The 16,157-nt window shown below is 49.8% G+C and overlaps 1 protein-coding gene across 1 annotated transcript; it reads left to right on the forward strand.

Moving 5' to 3' along the window:
- The first annotated feature begins 1,503 nt into the window (after positions 1 to 1,503).
- PI16 (peptidase inhibitor 16) lies at positions 1,504 to 12,022 on the forward strand. The gene is made up of 6 exons (XM_033103596.1): positions 1,504 to 1,688; positions 5,931 to 6,152; positions 8,023 to 8,132; positions 8,407 to 8,495; positions 9,123 to 9,851; positions 10,057 to 12,022. Exons 1-6 carry the CDS (start codon positions 1,518 to 1,520, stop codon positions 10,176 to 10,178), a joined length of 1,443 nt encoding a protein of 480 aa, XP_032959487.1. The 5' UTR covers positions 1,504 to 1,517; the 3' UTR covers positions 10,179 to 12,022.
- Positions 12,023 to 16,157: the final 4,135 nt, after the last annotated feature.

Here is a 16,157-nt window from a genome sequence, read left to right on the forward strand (position 1 = left end):
TGTATTAAGACTTCTAATCCATAAATATGGGATGTCTTTCCACTTATTTGTGTCTTTAATTTTTTTCAGCGGTGTTTTGTAGTTTTCATTGTACAAGTCTTTTGTCTCCTTGGTTAAGTTTATTCCCAAGTATTCTATTCTTTTTATTGTTATTGTAAATGGAATTATTTTCTTTTTGGATTATTTATTGTTAGTGTATAGAAAAACAACTCGGTTTTTTTTTGTGTGTGTGTTGATTTTGTATCATGTAACTTTGCTGAATTTTTAAATTAGTTCTAATAGTTTTGTTTGTTTGTTTTAGAATCCAGGTTGGTTTTGCTTTTGTTTTTACCCCGAGACCTGAGCCCTGACAGGTTTTCTTGCCATCTTCCAAAGCCAGTGAGGTCCCCATTCACTGAGAGTGCAGGCTTCAAGGATTCCAGCTGAATGCAACAGTACTGGTTCTAACTTCCTGCCTCACGAAGGCCAAGACCTCGGTCCCTGCCCCTGCATGGTCGTTACGATGCGGTGCTTGGCCCCTGGGCCTCTTCCAATACCCTCCCCTCAGAGCTCCTGCTGCATCATCTCACGCACCCTTCTGCTTTTCTGCTCTCTCTTGATTTCAAAAACAGACACATACTATTTTCTGCATGTTCAGAGCAGGAGTGATCCCAGCATCCCACTTCCAAATGAGCACCTCAAAACATACCTTCACAGAGGGCACATGGAAGCCAACATTTTATCCAGAGTGAAAAGCCCTATTCTGGGGTACAGCTAGAGTGGGAAACACCAGTCCCTCTTCTGGTAAAACAGAATCCTGCCTCCTCATGGGGCTGGGAGCCAGCCAAGGCCATGTTACGTGGGTAGTAATTATCTACTGTTACTGAGGGCCTATTATGTGCCAGATACTATACTGGGTGCTTTACATACATTCGATGTCATTCAATCCTCCTTCCAGCCCTATGAGGTAGGTATTATTGTTGTTACTGATTCAGTAGAGAAAATAGCCAAAACACAGCTAGCAAAGGAGCAGAACAGAGATTCAGACTTAGGTTGACTCAGCCTTTACCAAATACGTCTTGTCTTCCTCCATCCTTCGACAAGCCACCTGTACCTTCCTCTTTTTGTCCAGTGCTCTGGGGATGTGGTCCATGTGATTTCCTTCCTCTTATGTCCTTAGCACCCAGTAGGTGTGACTTCTGCAGAGGTTACCATGCTTTTGTCTCTGGAGGACCTGGGTCAAAACTTTGTCCACATCTTGGGAGGGACTGCGGCACTCACACTGCTTTTGGCCTGAGCCCCCGTTACTGAGAGAAAAGACGTTTTTGCCAAGGACTCCGGGGGGAAATAAATGCTGGGAGTGGACTCAACTCTGGTCGGGACCCAAGCACCCAGCCCTCTCTAAGACATTGTGTGAGCCGGGCTGGGCTGCCAGACAGCCCCTCCCGCCGCCCCAGCCAGGGTGGTGCTTGTGTGGGAAGGACTTTAAATCCAGCTGCCAGACCCCTGGAAGGGAGAGGCAGAGAGGGCTGGCCACCATGCACAGCTCCCGAAGTTTGCTGGCACTTTTGCTGCCACCACTGCTACTGCTGGTGGCCATCGCAGGCCCTGCTGGAGCCCTGAGTGATGATGAGAAACGAGTGATGGTGGAGCTGCACAACCTCTACCGTGCGCATGTGTCCCCACCAGCCACCAGCATGCTGCAAATGGTAAGTGTGATCAGGGACACTCACCTGCTGGGACTGAAGGGGTGCTGGGCAGGGCCCCCCACCAATCCCTCTCAGAGATTTACCTCTCGGGTCAGTGACAGAATCTCTGACATTATATAATACCCAGGTCCCCATGAGCAGCCCCATTATACAGATGAGGAAACTGAGGCTCAGAGGGACAGTCTGGTCCCTCAGGGGCTTGCAGATCATACAACTGCCAGACCTGAATGCCCCCGTTTCCCACTCCAGTGACCCCTTCCCAGAACTTTCTAAAATCCATGTACCCCTGGGAGGGGGAACACAGGAAGCTCCTAACATCTTGGTGACAACCATCTTTCAGATGCCTTCCAAGGAGATGAGAAGAGGAAACAGGGCAGCAGGAAGTGTCAGGGCACCTGGAGGGGGAGGGAAGTACAGAGGAAGTGGGGTGAGCACAGGAAGCAGAAGCAGAAAGGACTCTGGATCACACAGTTCAAATTCTGTCTCAGCCACCTATAAGATCCATGATTTGCGGCAAGTCCCTTAACCTAGTAAGGACCCTCAGTTCCTCATCTGTAAAATGGGGTCATAATTGGAGCTATTAGGTTGGTGCAAAAGTAATTGCGGTTTAAAAGGTTAAAAATAATTGCAAAAAGCGCAATTACTTTTGTACCAACCTAATACATATATATTAATGTGGACTGAATCTCACAGATATAATATTGAGTCAGAGGGGAAATGAAATAAACACACACACACACACACACACAGTAGGATATATTTACATGAAGTTTTAAAATGTGAAAAATATTATTGTACACAGGTGGGAACACATGCATATATAGTGAACATACATGGAATTGCCTACAGATGACAGAAACCAGAGTTGAGGTGGTGGTTACCCTGAAAATAAGACCTAATCGGAAAATGAGCCTAGCATGATTTTTCAGGATGACATCCCCTGAACATAAGCCCTTATTCATCTTTTGGAGCAAAACTAAATTTAAGACCCAGTCTTATTTTTGGGGAAACACAGCACCTCCATCAGGGAGGGAGAGTTATCTGCTGGCAGGGTGTTGACGCTAAGGATTAAAAGAGATTAAGTGAGAACTTCATCCTCTTCCTGCCTTCCCTGAGGGCTGGACTAGCACATCCCCTCTAGCCACCCTCAGGTGGCCTAGGAGGTTGATGGTCATACCAGCAGGCCATAGCTGGTGCCAGCGAGCCATAGCTGGTGCCTGAGAGCAAGGCCACCTCTGGGGAACACAGCAGTGACCGTGGGGGTCCCAGACTGCACTTGTACCAGCTCTGCCCATCTGGTGAAGTGACTGGTGGGCCCCTTTACCGTCACAAAGGCTCCCGTTTCCTGATCCATCATGTGGGGCTGGCATCCCTGCCATGAGGGTCAGACAGGATGACCCACGTGAAAGATCTCGGAGGGGCTTCACAGACACACACAGCACCATCATTCAAGCCCTGTTGCCTGGGCAACCAGGGACCACAGACAACAAATCAGGAGCCTTGAATGCTGGTACCAGCTAGGCCAGCAGCTCCCTGCTGGAGGCCTGGAACTCCTTGCTGGGCCTCAGTTTCCCCATCTGTAAATCCTTGATGCCCTACAGTTTTGGTGGCTGAGGCTGAGGGCTACAGAGGCTGAAAGCTGCTTTGCTGACAGAGGTGGCTCTCAGGGGTGGGACAACATTCTGGGAAGCAGTTCAGATAGTGAGGGGATATGCTGCTGCTTGGTGGAAACAAAGCTCAGGTGCAACCTCAGCAGTGGCAAATGCAGACTCTGGAGCCAGACAGCCTGGGTTCAAACCTTAACTTGCCATTTATTAGCTGTGTGACCTCAGTGAAGTTACTTAACCTCTCTGTGCCTCAGCTTCCTCATCTGTAAATTGGGGATGATAACAATATGACAACTCCCTTGTAGGGTGCTTGTAAGGATTAAATGAGTGAATATGTGTAAAGCACTTAGAACAGCATCTGGCAATTATTAAGTGTTTAACAAAAAAGGGAATGGATTCAGGGTGAGGCAGGTGTGGGTTATAAGTAGACTCTTCTTTCTCCCTTAGCCTCCACATTTAATCACTTTTACCTCCCAGGAAGTTTAATTTTCTTTGAACCCTATCCCTCGCACCCCCCACCCCCCAATCCCTATGGCACAAGCCACGTTCAGTCTTTCATTTCTTCTCCCAAGATCTCCTAGAACAGTCGCTACCTGCTTCCTCAGCATCTGGCCTCTGCTACCAGAATGTATGATCCAACACACAGGCCTGACCCTGCTTAAAACCCTGCAATGGCTCCCAGTGTCTCCCTCGTGCCTCAAGATAAAGCTCCAGCTCCTGAGAAGTCTCTCTCTGTGTCTCCGGCCCCTTCTTACTTCTCCAGCCTCCTCTCCCACCCACTTTCTCCTTCAGTAACCTGAACAGCTTGAATTTCTCCAACCAAAACATTGCTTCTCACCTCCATGCCTTTGTTCAGTACTGCCTTCTCGTCAGGATACCTTCCCCTCTCTACCTGGCCAATGCCTCATCTTTTAAAACTTAGTTTACTGTCTCCTTCTCCACCCTCAGGTTGAGCTAATGGCCCTCTTTGGTGCCTCTAATCTACCCATTGTGTATCTGTCATTTACCACATGGTGGCCCAGTTAATGATTTAGGACAACATAAACTTGGGCTTCTTGGTCCTTGCTGTCACCCCAGGGCTGGCACGGTGCCCAGGACTGTTCAATGAATGAGTGAGTGAATGAATGGACTTGCTTTCAGATGGTGACCATGTGGCCAATGTGGGTGGGTGCCATGACTTGAAATTCTCCAGGGGTCTCTGGACCACTAAGAAATCTTAAGACCCAAAGGAATGACTCTAATTGTGGGACTCCAGGCATCTAGTCAGAATGGAAATGAAAGCCCAGTTTTGTAGGGGAGACCATTTTAAGCAGGGCCCTGTCTCACTCATCAACAGCTGACAAATGTCTGTTGAGTACTTGCTGGGTGCCAGCACTGCCCTACCCTGAAGGAGCGCCTTCAGTCTAGTCTGAGGGCCCACAGGTCATCCTGATCCTGATCCCCAGCTCCCTGCCCCTTTCCCACTGCCTAACTCCCACTACTGCCAGAGTCTGAGAGAACCTCAGGGGCCAGTGATTTGGGACAAAAAAAAAGAAAAAGCCCAGAGAGGGAGAGGGATTCATTTAGTCACAGCAGTGGGGCTATCCCAGTGTGGTGCTGCCATTGCCACCCCAGGCAGCTGCTTCTGAGAACCTTGTGTGGGTGGGGAGAGGGTGTGGCCACACAGCCTCCTCCGCTCGGGTCACCCAAGCTTTTGGAGCTTTATGGGCTGTCTGGCTTCCACAGCTGGATGGGCCCCCAGAGGGTGGAGCAAGAGTCACTGCCAGGCAGTCCTTTTCCAGGAGAGGCCAGGACAAAGTTTAATGGGATCCAGGCCTTCCTCCTCAATCCTTTGGTCAAATGTCTTTTAGTCCTTCTTCCCACCCACACGGGGCCTGTCCTCTCAGCCAAGGACAGAGAACCTCAGAGTCCCCCTAACCTAAAAATGCCCCCTCCTGCTGTCTCACCTGAGGTCCCCTGAAGAACACTGCCTTTGGAATCTGAGCTCTTTGGGCTACCAAATCTCTGAAAGAGGCCTCTCAGTGAGGGTCACACAGAGACACTTAATTGAGAGCACTTGGGAATAGCACTCAGGAGGGAAGGCTGAAACTGACAAAGCCATGGAGGCTGCGCTATCCCGAGGGGGGCGGTGGAAGCTGAGAGGGGATTGCTGAGTCCCACGTCAGATGAGGGGAGAGAAATGGCTAAATAAACACCCAGCCTCTGAACATCTCACCGGGCAGCTTGTGATCTTCAGAGCAGTTCAGGCAGCCCTGGGAGGTAAGAAGGGCCCACCTTTCTCATGGAAGGATGTGAATATTAATAGTATTTACTCTTCCCAATGTCCTGTGAAAGGTTAGGCAATCCGTCCCAAATCACAAGGCTGGTGAATGGTCCCGAGTTTGGCTAAGTCCACGGCCTAAGGTAGCACCCTCCCACCTCCCCACAGAAGTCCACCAGGAGCACAGACCTGTTCCAGATTATGGCCCCGAGTCACTCTGCCAAGGAGGGAGGGTCTCCTGCCCCCAGAGCGCCCAGGCAACCCTCGATCTTCTTCTTGGGTCAGAACTATGGGCGTCCTCACCTTGTCCCACCTCCCCTCCTGCCTCCATTGAGCCTAAGGTGTCCTCACCTCCCTCCCCGACCTGTCCCGCAGAGATGGGACGAGGAGCTGGCTGCCTTTGCCAAGGCCTACGCGCAGCAGTGTGTGTGGGGCCACAACAAGGAGCGCGGGCGGCGTGGCGAGAACCTGTTCGCCATCACGGACGAGGGCGTGGATGTGCCGCTGGCCGTGGAGGAGTGGCACCACGAGCGCGAGCACTACAACTTCAGCACCTCCACCTGCGACGCGGGCCAGATGTGCGGCCACTACACGCAGGTGCGAGGCCCGGAGGGCGGGGCCGCGAGAACAGTGGGCGGGGCGGGCGGGGCGGGCGGGGCGGAGCCACCTGTTCCTTCACCGCTTGTGAGTCTCTTAGTCCGCGCTCTAAGACCCTTCAGATCCTTCATAAAGTCGTCTTTCCACAACAATTAATGGTTGTCCAGGCCTCTGACGAAGTCTGCTTCTCGAACTGACTAAAAACCGTTTTCAGTTTACTTTTCAAAAACCACGATCTGAAAACCTAGGCCCTCCCTCTCGGCCTGCTGGTACTGACGAGACCTGTTACTAGGTATCTCAGAGCCCGTTTCCGGGACGGTAGTTACTGTCCTAGGCCATCCGACGGAGTTGTAAGCAGTCCTGTCCTCTCACGTAAGTTATGCAGGGTTTTTGCTCCAGCAGTAAGAGTCCCCTCCCACTTCTGTCAGCTCTCTCACTGTCCCTCTTTTGTCATTTCTCATGATGTCTAAGTTGCTGCTTCCAATCTGCTAGGGACCGGTAAAGCAAATAGACAATTTCGTTTGTTTAATTTATCTTTTGTTTTTAAAAACTACCTGGAAATAAAGGAAAATTGTCACTGAGGGAAGGTCTCAGGGAGCCTTCGGAGAGCACGTCTGGCCTCTCACTTTTTGCTTGAGTCGGGATTCTCACTGCATTTTGAAAGTTTGAATTTTCAGATAAGAGGTGTAAGGCTGTGTGTGTATGGGGGGATTAACATCAGTGTTACTGAATTATTTTTTTCCTTCTCCCAATGCTAATTTGTTGTTCAAATAATAAGATGAAGACAAGTTTTAAAAAAAGACAAAGGAAAATGAACAAACCATCTTCCCACCCATATCCTCCAATTGGATTTTCCAGTGCCTCTTTTGGGTGGTATTTTTAGTGCTAATCTTTAGGGCAGGAAATCCCAGCATCACCTACGCAGATCAGGAAGTTGTGAGGGTGCCGCGACCCTCCTTGCCCCCTTCCCTTTGTACCCTGCCACCTCTCACCCTCCCTCCCCCTTCCCCACCCCCCACCCATACATCCTCTGCTGGGATTGCAGTCAGTGCCCAGCAGGGGTGGGTCTGCCCCACCTCCACCCCAGCCTTTTCTGGAGCTGAGTGCACATGCACTTGGGTGATTTCTGCCTGGGAGATGCTCAATAGTGGTATCTGGGGGACCTTGCCCTGATTTAAGCAGAAGGACCCCAATCCAAGCGAGAGGGTGTGCAGAATTACCAGCCAGAGCCAGATCTCACAGCAAAAACTGGCCTTAGTTTGAGTGACTCCGGGGAGACTAGACCTGGAAATAGCGAGGTTGCTGGTCTCAGCCTGTCGCGGTGCACAAATGTTGTTTTAACTTTTTAAATTTTATGCTGCACACAGAACTCCTTCTAGCAGGTAGCAGACCCACATGTAGAGAGGCAGAGCTTGTGATTTGGGGGAAGTTCTACTTTCCAAATGGCTCCTCCTGTTTACTTCCTTGGAGTTTGCTTGTTGGTGATGGCTAAGATTCTCCTATTTGAGATTAATTCTTTTGGATATATCTCTTGTTTAAAATGCAAGAGCCCCTAGGAACAGCCTGCAGGAAGACTTCATGAGGGTACATCAGAAGGGAAGGTTTTCAGAGGAAGAGAGGCCTGGTAAAATAGTGTGTGTGGTTGGCAGGGGAGAGTAGAGGGTTCAGAACAAATCCCTCCCTCCCCCATCACGTCCTCCACCCCCGTGAAATCCCCTGTTCAGAGTTTTGTCCTGAAGTTGCATGTCCTCAGGGGCTTGGCTCTTACAGGCTGTAAGGGTTCCTTCTCTCCTGCAGAAGGCTGGTACAGAGAGACATTAGCTAGAGGCAGTCCCACCCAGGCTAAATTGCTGGGTTTGCTCTCCTTCAGGTGGTCTGGGCCAAGACAGAGCGCATTGGCTGTGGCTCCCACTTCTGCGAGAAGCTCCAGGGCGTTGAGGAGACCAATATCCATTTGCTGGTTTGCAACTATGAGCCCCCGTGAGTCCGAGGGAGCCCTATGGGTGGGCAGAGCCAAGGGGAGGGCTGAGTTGAGCACTATCTAAAGAGGTGGGAGGGGGCCATTCTGGAGCCTGTGCCCTATACCCTTGGGGTGGGTAGCTGTGAAGTCACGATGGGAGTTTGCTTTCATTGGGCCAGCAAGTTAGTTGGGGGCAAGTAAGAGCCAATGCGGCACTTCCGGACTAGGTGTGCGTATGAGGGATAGGGCCAGGGGTCCCCAGAGACCGCCCAGCATCCTCCTCGCCTCCTGCAGGGGGAACGTGAAGGGGCAGAGGCCCTACCAGGAGGGAACTCCGTGTTCCCAATGTCCTTCCGGCTACCACTGTGAGAACTCCCTCTGTGGTAAGTCGGGGATGGGGTGGAAGGGAGAGGAAAGGCAGGGAAGGGACGCCCACTGGATGGTCTGGAGTGTCTCCCGGCACCTGAGCAGTGCATGGGCAGGGGAGCGGCCCCGCTGGATGCGACCTCCAGGGGCCCTCGGCAGTCCCACCCCATCTGGGTTCCCCAGTTCCTTTTGCCCTCCTTGCACAGCCACTGTGCCGCCCCGTCATTCTAAGTAACCGGATTTCAACCCTCCAAGTGGAGTGTAAAGGAGAGTCCGCCGGTTCCCGAGCACCGGGGCAGGTGGGCGTGGTCTGATGGGACCAGCCCAGGGTGGGCGGAGCCGAGTGGTGGGCGTGGCCAGAGGGATTTAGATGGGCCTTAGGAACAGGAATCCAGCTGGAGAAGTCCCTGAAAAAGTGCAAGTGCGAGTGCAGAGAGAGGAAGACTTGGACAAGGAAGTGGATGGAGAAGCAACTGAGAAGTAACATTTCTTACCAGTGAGGGACATATTCGCTGGAGAGAGTTTGTGTATGTGTGTTTGTGTGTCTTCGTAGGATGTTTGGTCATCTCACCTTGATTGCTGTGGGGTGAGGGATATGGGGTCCCACTTGCAGCATTAATGTCAGGCCTTGTGTCTCTTATCAGAACCCATCAGAGGCCCAGAAGAGGCTCAGGACTTGCCTCAACTGGTAACTGAGGCCCCACCTTCCCTGGCAACTGAAGCCTCAGACTCTGGGAAAGGAGGTGTCTCTTCTTTCCTAGCAACGGAAACTCCATTCTTCTTGGTAACAGAGGTCTCAAGCTCCCTGGCAACCGAGGCTCTACCTGCTGTACAGACTAGTGTCCCATCTTCCTTAGCAACGGAAGGCCCCTCCTCCATGGCAACCGAGGCTCTACCTGCTGTACAGACTAGTGTCCCATCTTCCTTAGCAACGGAAGGCTCCTCCTCCATGGCAACAGAGGCTCCACCTTCCTTAACGACCGAGGCCCCCTCTTTGAAAACTCACAGCCTGCTCTCCTTGTATGAGCGGCCAGCTACCTCCCCCAAACCTACCTATGATCCCATCTCCAAATCGGCAGACAAAGAGGTCAGCAGTACACTAGGAATGTCCTCCAGGAGCCCGACGAGTTCTCTGCACCCGAAGGTGTCCTTGACAGCGACACAAGAGCCGCTACCCGACTCCCAGGAAGAGGGTAAGGCTGCATTGGTTTCTTTCAGTGAGGAATTCGCCTCAGTTTTTCTAGTCCAGGATGAGCCAAGTGAACTGCAGGCCGCATTCAACCACAATGGGCCTGCCTTCTCCAAGTCCCTGTCCAACTTCCCCAATATCTCTGCCACCGCTAAAAGCCTGGCCCGGCAGTCGTCCTTACCAGGTAAGACCTGTAGTGTCCGTCCTCCCTGCCCTCCTGACTCCAGGGTGTCGGCACCCTGCCCCCAGCACAGGCGTTGTGAGCATGGCGGGGCATGCACCTCTACATGGGACCTTCCTCCCTGGCGGCCCCCACTTGCATGCTCGGTGGGGTGGGTGGGAGGTCAGGTAGAACTGTCTGCAGGCTGAGGCAAACCCTCTCCCCACAGGTGCGGAGGGCTCTAACCCACCTGCAATCTTCTCAGGGCTGAACCCGGGCCCTGGTCCCGTCTGGGGCCCTCTCCTGGGTCTACTGCTACTGCTTCCCCTGGTGTTGGCCAGAATCTTCTGAAGGGGTCACCACTCAAAGGCAAGGCCTGGTGGGGGAACCCTGGCCTCATACCCACTCCGGATTGTATTTCTCCAAGTAAGAGGCCACAGCTCCTGGGCAGGTCCTACTCTGTGGCCCAGCAGCTCCTTCACCCCAGCTTCTGTCCAGACTTCAGGCCAGTGCCCTTGGGCCCTCAGAAGGCCTGTATAGGACAACTCCTGGCACTATCCCAGGAGCGCCTCTGCCTCTGGAGAGCCCCCTCCCTCAGCTAGCTACAGATTGTTCTGAGCAGTTTTCCTGTGGCCACAGGACAGAAGAGCTCAGGGCTTCCCAGGAACCACTTGGCCCCTTCAGTCTCCTGGCTTCTTCCTGGAGCCTTGAGTCCTAGGCTGTTCCCAAGAGTGCCTCCTGCCTTCCCAGGGTGAAGAGGCCAACTGTCCTTCTGCCATCTCCCTCACACTGGCCCCTGCCCCCCAAACAGTACACTTCTTGGTTGAAGGCCTCTGGAAGGGAACGCTGCAGGACATCACCCAGACACGTGGCCTGGCAGGCAGCCAGCTCAGGTTGCCATGGCTGACTGCACATTTGGCCCAGACCCCTCCTGCTCCCCCTATCCCAGTCCAGAAGGGTGGGTGGGGATTCTGGGGAGATCCCCACCTGCCTGGCCTGTGGCTGTCTGCCGATACAAGGTCGGGGGTTCTCCCTGAGTGCCTCCCTCCCCATACTTGCTGTGTAGCTTTGAGGGGGGTTGTGAGGAGCAGATGGAAAAGCCCCACCTGAGGGGGTTTCTATGAGTGGAGCAGGCAAGGACCAGGGAAAGAAAGCAGCCTCTGACTCCTGAATTTAAAAAAAGAAAAACCTGCATAAGAGCACCCAGAGTCTGCATGCTCATGAGGGCTGGGTGACAAAGGGGACTCTGGGAGAACCTGAAGAGGCTTTGACACTTCCCCTACTAACCTGTGGCCACTGTCCCTTCTCCTTCATCCCCCCTCCCCCAGCTACTCCATTTAATTCTTTGGGGTACCCTTCCTTTCTTTCCTATGAACCTCCTCCCACCACCCAAATCTTTAGGTAGCTGGCAGGAAGAGGAAAGGACCAAGGGAAGGCCAAAGGCACGGGGCTGACTCTCTCAGATACCGGAGTCACCAGTGGGGCTGAGTTGGGTTCAGGGCCCAGGATCAAGGAATGGCATGCAAGCTCTTCATGGGGTGCTGCTGCCCAGTCCCATCTGGGACACAAGGTCACAAATGTAGCTCGGGTGGGGCTTTGCCAACGCTTGGTGCTTGGAGGAGTCCCGAGAAAGCTTCTGGAGTCCCGGATACTCCCCCAGGGGAGCACAGCAGGATTGTCCAGAAGTGCTGTGTGGTAGGAAAGCACAAGTGCATGTGTATAGGGCCAGCACCAGTGGGTGACCGAGGGCGGTTTGGGACCAAGCTGGAGCTGGTGGGGAGAGGCAGACTCGCCAGGCCAAAGACAGAGTGTGAGCAGTTAACCAGGAAGCACCCAAATCAGGCCAGGGCTGTGCGCCTTCCATTTATGTATATACTGTGTCGCGATTAAGACCTCATATAACATAAAATTCACTCACTGAAAGTGTACCAGTCAGCGGGTTCTAGTGTATTCACAGGGTGTTATAGCTACCACCACGGTCAATTTTGGAACAGTTTCATCACACTACAAAGAAACCCCACACCCATTAGCCGTCACTTCTCATTTTCCCTCCAACCCCACCCCCAGCCCTAAGCAACCACATCTGCTGTCTCTCTGGATCTGCCTATTCTGGACATTTTGTATAAATGGAATCATACAATGCATGGCCTTCTGTGTCTGGCTTCTTTCACTTAGCATATTTTCAAGGTTCATCCACATTGTAGCGTGGAGCAGTACTTCTTTTTTATTGCCAAGTAAATACTCCACTGTATGGAATATGTTTTATTTATCTATTCATCAGGTGGTGGACATTTTGACCGTTTCCACTTTTTGGCTATTATAATAGTGCTGCCGTAACACTCATGTACAACTCTGTGTGTGGACACGTTTTCATTTCTTTTGGTATATACCTAAGAGTGGAGTCATAGGATAACTCTGGATCATTCGGTAACTATGTTTAACCTTTTTTTTCAGTCTTATTGAGAAATAATTGACAAATCACTGTGTAAGTTTAAGGTGTACAGCATGATAGTTTGATTTACATATGTTGTGAAATGATTACCACAATAGGTTTAGCTAACATCCCTCTTTTCAGAGATAAGAATAGGAAAGAATGTTCTTGTGATGAGAATTCTTACAGTTTACTCTATAAATTCCTATAAATATTAGCTACACACCAGTGTTAGCTGTAGTCATGTTGTACATTACATTCCTAGATTTATTTATCTTATAACTGGAAGTTTGTACCTTCTACCCACCTGCCTCCCGCTCCCCCCTACCCCACCGTCTGCCTCTGGTAACCACAAGACTGATCTCTTTTTCTATGAGTTTGGGGGTATTTTTAGATTCCACATATAAGATCATAGAGCATTTGTCTTTCTCTGACTTATTTCATTTAGCATAATGCCTTCATGGTCCATCTATGTTGTCGCAAATAGGATTTCCTCATTTTTTATGGCTGAATAATACTCCCATAATACACACACACACACACACACACACACACATCTTTATCCATTCACACTTAGATTGTTTCCATGCCTCAGCTATTGTAAACGTGCACATGGGGGTGCACATAGCTTTTCAAGTTAGTGTTTTTGTTTCCTTTGGATATATTCCCAGAAGTGGAATTGCTGGTAGTTCTAATTTTTAATGTTAGAGGGATATGTTTAACATCTTGAGGAACTGCCAGACTATTTTCCAAAGTAGCTGCACAATTTTACATTTGCATCAGCAACGTGTTAGGGTTTTAATTTCTCCACATCTTCACCAACACTTATCATTTTGATTACAGCCATCCTAGTAAGTGTGAAATAGTATCTCATTGTGGTTTTGATTTTCATTTCCCTGATGACTAATGACGTTGAGCATCTTTTCATGTGCTTATTGGCTACTTATGTATCTTTGGAGAAATGTCTATGTCTTCTGTCCATTTTTAAAAATTGCAGTATTTCTTTTTATTATTGAGTTGTAGGAATTCTATGTTCTAGAAAGAAGTCCCGTATCAAATGTGACTTGCAAACATTTTCTCTCATACTGTGGGTTGTCTTTTCAATTTTTCCTGATGATATTCTTTGAACAGTTTTAATTTTGATGATGTCCAATTTATCTATTTTTTCATTTTGTTGTTTGTGCTTCTTGATGTTATAGCTAAGAAACCATTGCTAATCCAAGGTCACAAAGATTTATGCTTCTTTTCTGCTAAGTTTTATACTTTTGTCTTACATTTAAATCTTTGATCCATTTTTAGCTAATATTTGTATGTGGTGTAAAATGGGAATCCTTCTTTGTTCTGTACATATCCAGTTGTCCCAGTACCTTTTGTTGAAGATTATTCTCCCTCCACCTAATTATTACCCTGTCAAAACTCAGTTGACCATAAAAGTGAATGTTTACTTCTGGACTCTCAATCCTATTCCATTGGTCTACGTGTGAATCTTTATGCCAGTACCAGACCATCTTGATTACCGTAGCTTTGTAGTTAAGTTTTGATCAGGAAGTGGGAGTCCTCCAACTTTGTTCTTTTTCATTGTTTAGGCTATTCTGGGTCCCTTGAATTTCCATATTAATTTTAGGATCAGCTTGTCAGATTTGTGCAAAACAGTCAGCTGAGATTTTAATAGGGAGAGTGTAATCTGCATCTTAACTATGTTAAGTCTTCCAACCCATGAACATGGGATGTTTTCCCATTCATTTAGGTCTTCTTTCCTTCAACAATATTTTGTAGTTTTCAAAGTGCAAGTTTTTCAATACTTTTGTTAAATTTATCCGTATTTTATTTTTGATTGTGAGTGAAATTCTTCTTTTCACTTTGTTCAATTGCAAGTGTATAGAAATACAATTGATTTTTGTATATTGATTTTGTATCCTGCAAACTTGCTGAATTCATTTATTATAGAAATATTTTTAATGGATTCTTTAGGATTTTCTATGTACAAGATCATGTCATGTATAGAGATAGTTTTACTTCTTTCCTTTTTTCTTTTTAATTTTTATTGGGAAACATTGGGGAACAGTGTGTTTCCCAGGGCCCATCAGCTCTAAGTTGTTGTCCTTCAATCTAGTTGTGGAGGGCGCAGCTCAGCTCCAAGTCCAGTCACCGTTTTCAGTCTTTAGTTGCAGGGGACACAGCCCACCATCCCATGTGGGAATTGAACTGACAACCTTGTTGAGAGCTCACGCTCTAACCAACTGACTGAACCATCCAGCCGCCCCTCCAGAAACTCAGCAGCAGCTCACTGTCTTCAATCTAGTTGTGGAAGGCGCAGCTCACTGGACCATGTGGGAATCAAACTGGCAACACTGTCATTCAGAGCCCATACTCCTTCCAACTGGGCCACCGGCCACCCCTACTTCTTCCTTTCTGATCCATGTAACTTCCCCCCCCGCCTATATGCCCTGGCTAGCCCCTCCAGTACAATGTGGAGTAGGGGCAAGAGCAGACATCCTTTTCTTCTTCCTAATCTTAGAGGGAAAACATTAGGTCTTTCATTCTTCAGTGTTATTGGTGGGTTTCTCATATTTATCAGCTTATGCCATTGATGAAGTTGAGGACGTTCTCTATTCTCAGGTTTTTGAATGTTTTTATCGTGAAGGGGTGTTGAATTTTGCCAAATACTTTTTGTGTCTATTGAGATGATCATGACTTTTGTTCCTTATTCTATGGATGAGTGTGCATTACACTGATACAACTTGTGTTCCTGGGGTGGTGGGGACACCCCAGGGGGGAATCCCTCCCGTTGGACCTGTTTTCTCAAGCTGGCCCCCAGGTTCCATGAGGTGGTTGGTTGTGGCAGCCTCTGGGCAGAGTGGGGCTGTGGAGGCCCAAACCCATCTTTCCTAGTTTTTGAGTGGGCTCTGCCTGCCTCCTGCAAAGCACGCCCGTGACCAGCCCTCAGGATAATTGTCGCATGGGACTACCTATCCAAGACTAGGAGCAGGGAACTCTTTGGAAGCTTATTTTAGAGTAAATAACATGGTGTCCCAGAGTTAGGCTAGGCTGTGACAAACGGGAAAGGAGGTTGTGTGTCAGCACAAGCTCATGAGGATGAGGGAATGTTCAAAGGCAAGAGGGCAGCACTCTGAGGCGGCGAGGACCAGGGTGGGGTGGGGTTGGCTCCAGCATCACGCTGCACGGATTCCGAGGATCTGCGGACTGGCACAGCACAAGGCCCACAGTAGGCACCCCGCACAGGCTGCTACGGCCACCTCAGGCTTCATCACAGGGGTCCTGGAAGGCCTGGCACAGGCTTGCCCAGTTTTGTCCATCAGAATTCAGTATCCCAGGAGGGCAGGAAGGTGACTGCCTCACACGGTCCCACTCCCGTCACCCTCCTTTCGCTGACAGCTTGGCTTCCCTCCTGCCCCAATCCAACCCAATCTCCTCTCAGATACTGACCTCGTCATGCCAGTTTCCAGGACTGACAAGGAACATGCCAGGAGCTCAGAGGAAGGTGAGGCCTTAGCCCTCAAAGGCTGAGGGGACCAGGGAACAAAGGGAGCATTTAATGTACGCAATACATGCATGTGAAGAATCTGAACGTAAAACTTGCTTTAGAAGTTATGGATAAAACCTTGTTATTTTTTTAGTAGGGACAAAACCTGGACTCTGCTCCACTAAAAATTTAGATGGTCTCAAAAGTGACTTTCTAGCCATTTCTGGGTGTAGAAGACAGCCTGGGAAATGTAGTTGAGACCCCGCCATTCAGAAATCCCAGGGTGTTACCTGTGAACAGCACTGGCTCTCAAGGTTACTAGCCAAGCCCACCCCCGACCCGCTCTGCACTCCAGGCGGCCTTTCCAAATGTCTGGGAGGAGACGGCCGTCAGGGCCAACTCAGCAGTGGCTTGA

Source organism: Rhinolophus ferrumequinum, chromosome 3, assembly GCF_004115265.2.
Source record: "Rhinolophus ferrumequinum isolate MPI-CBG mRhiFer1 chromosome 3, mRhiFer1_v1.p, whole genome shotgun sequence".
NCBI lineage: Eukaryota > Metazoa > Chordata > Mammalia > Chiroptera > Rhinolophidae > Rhinolophus > Rhinolophus ferrumequinum.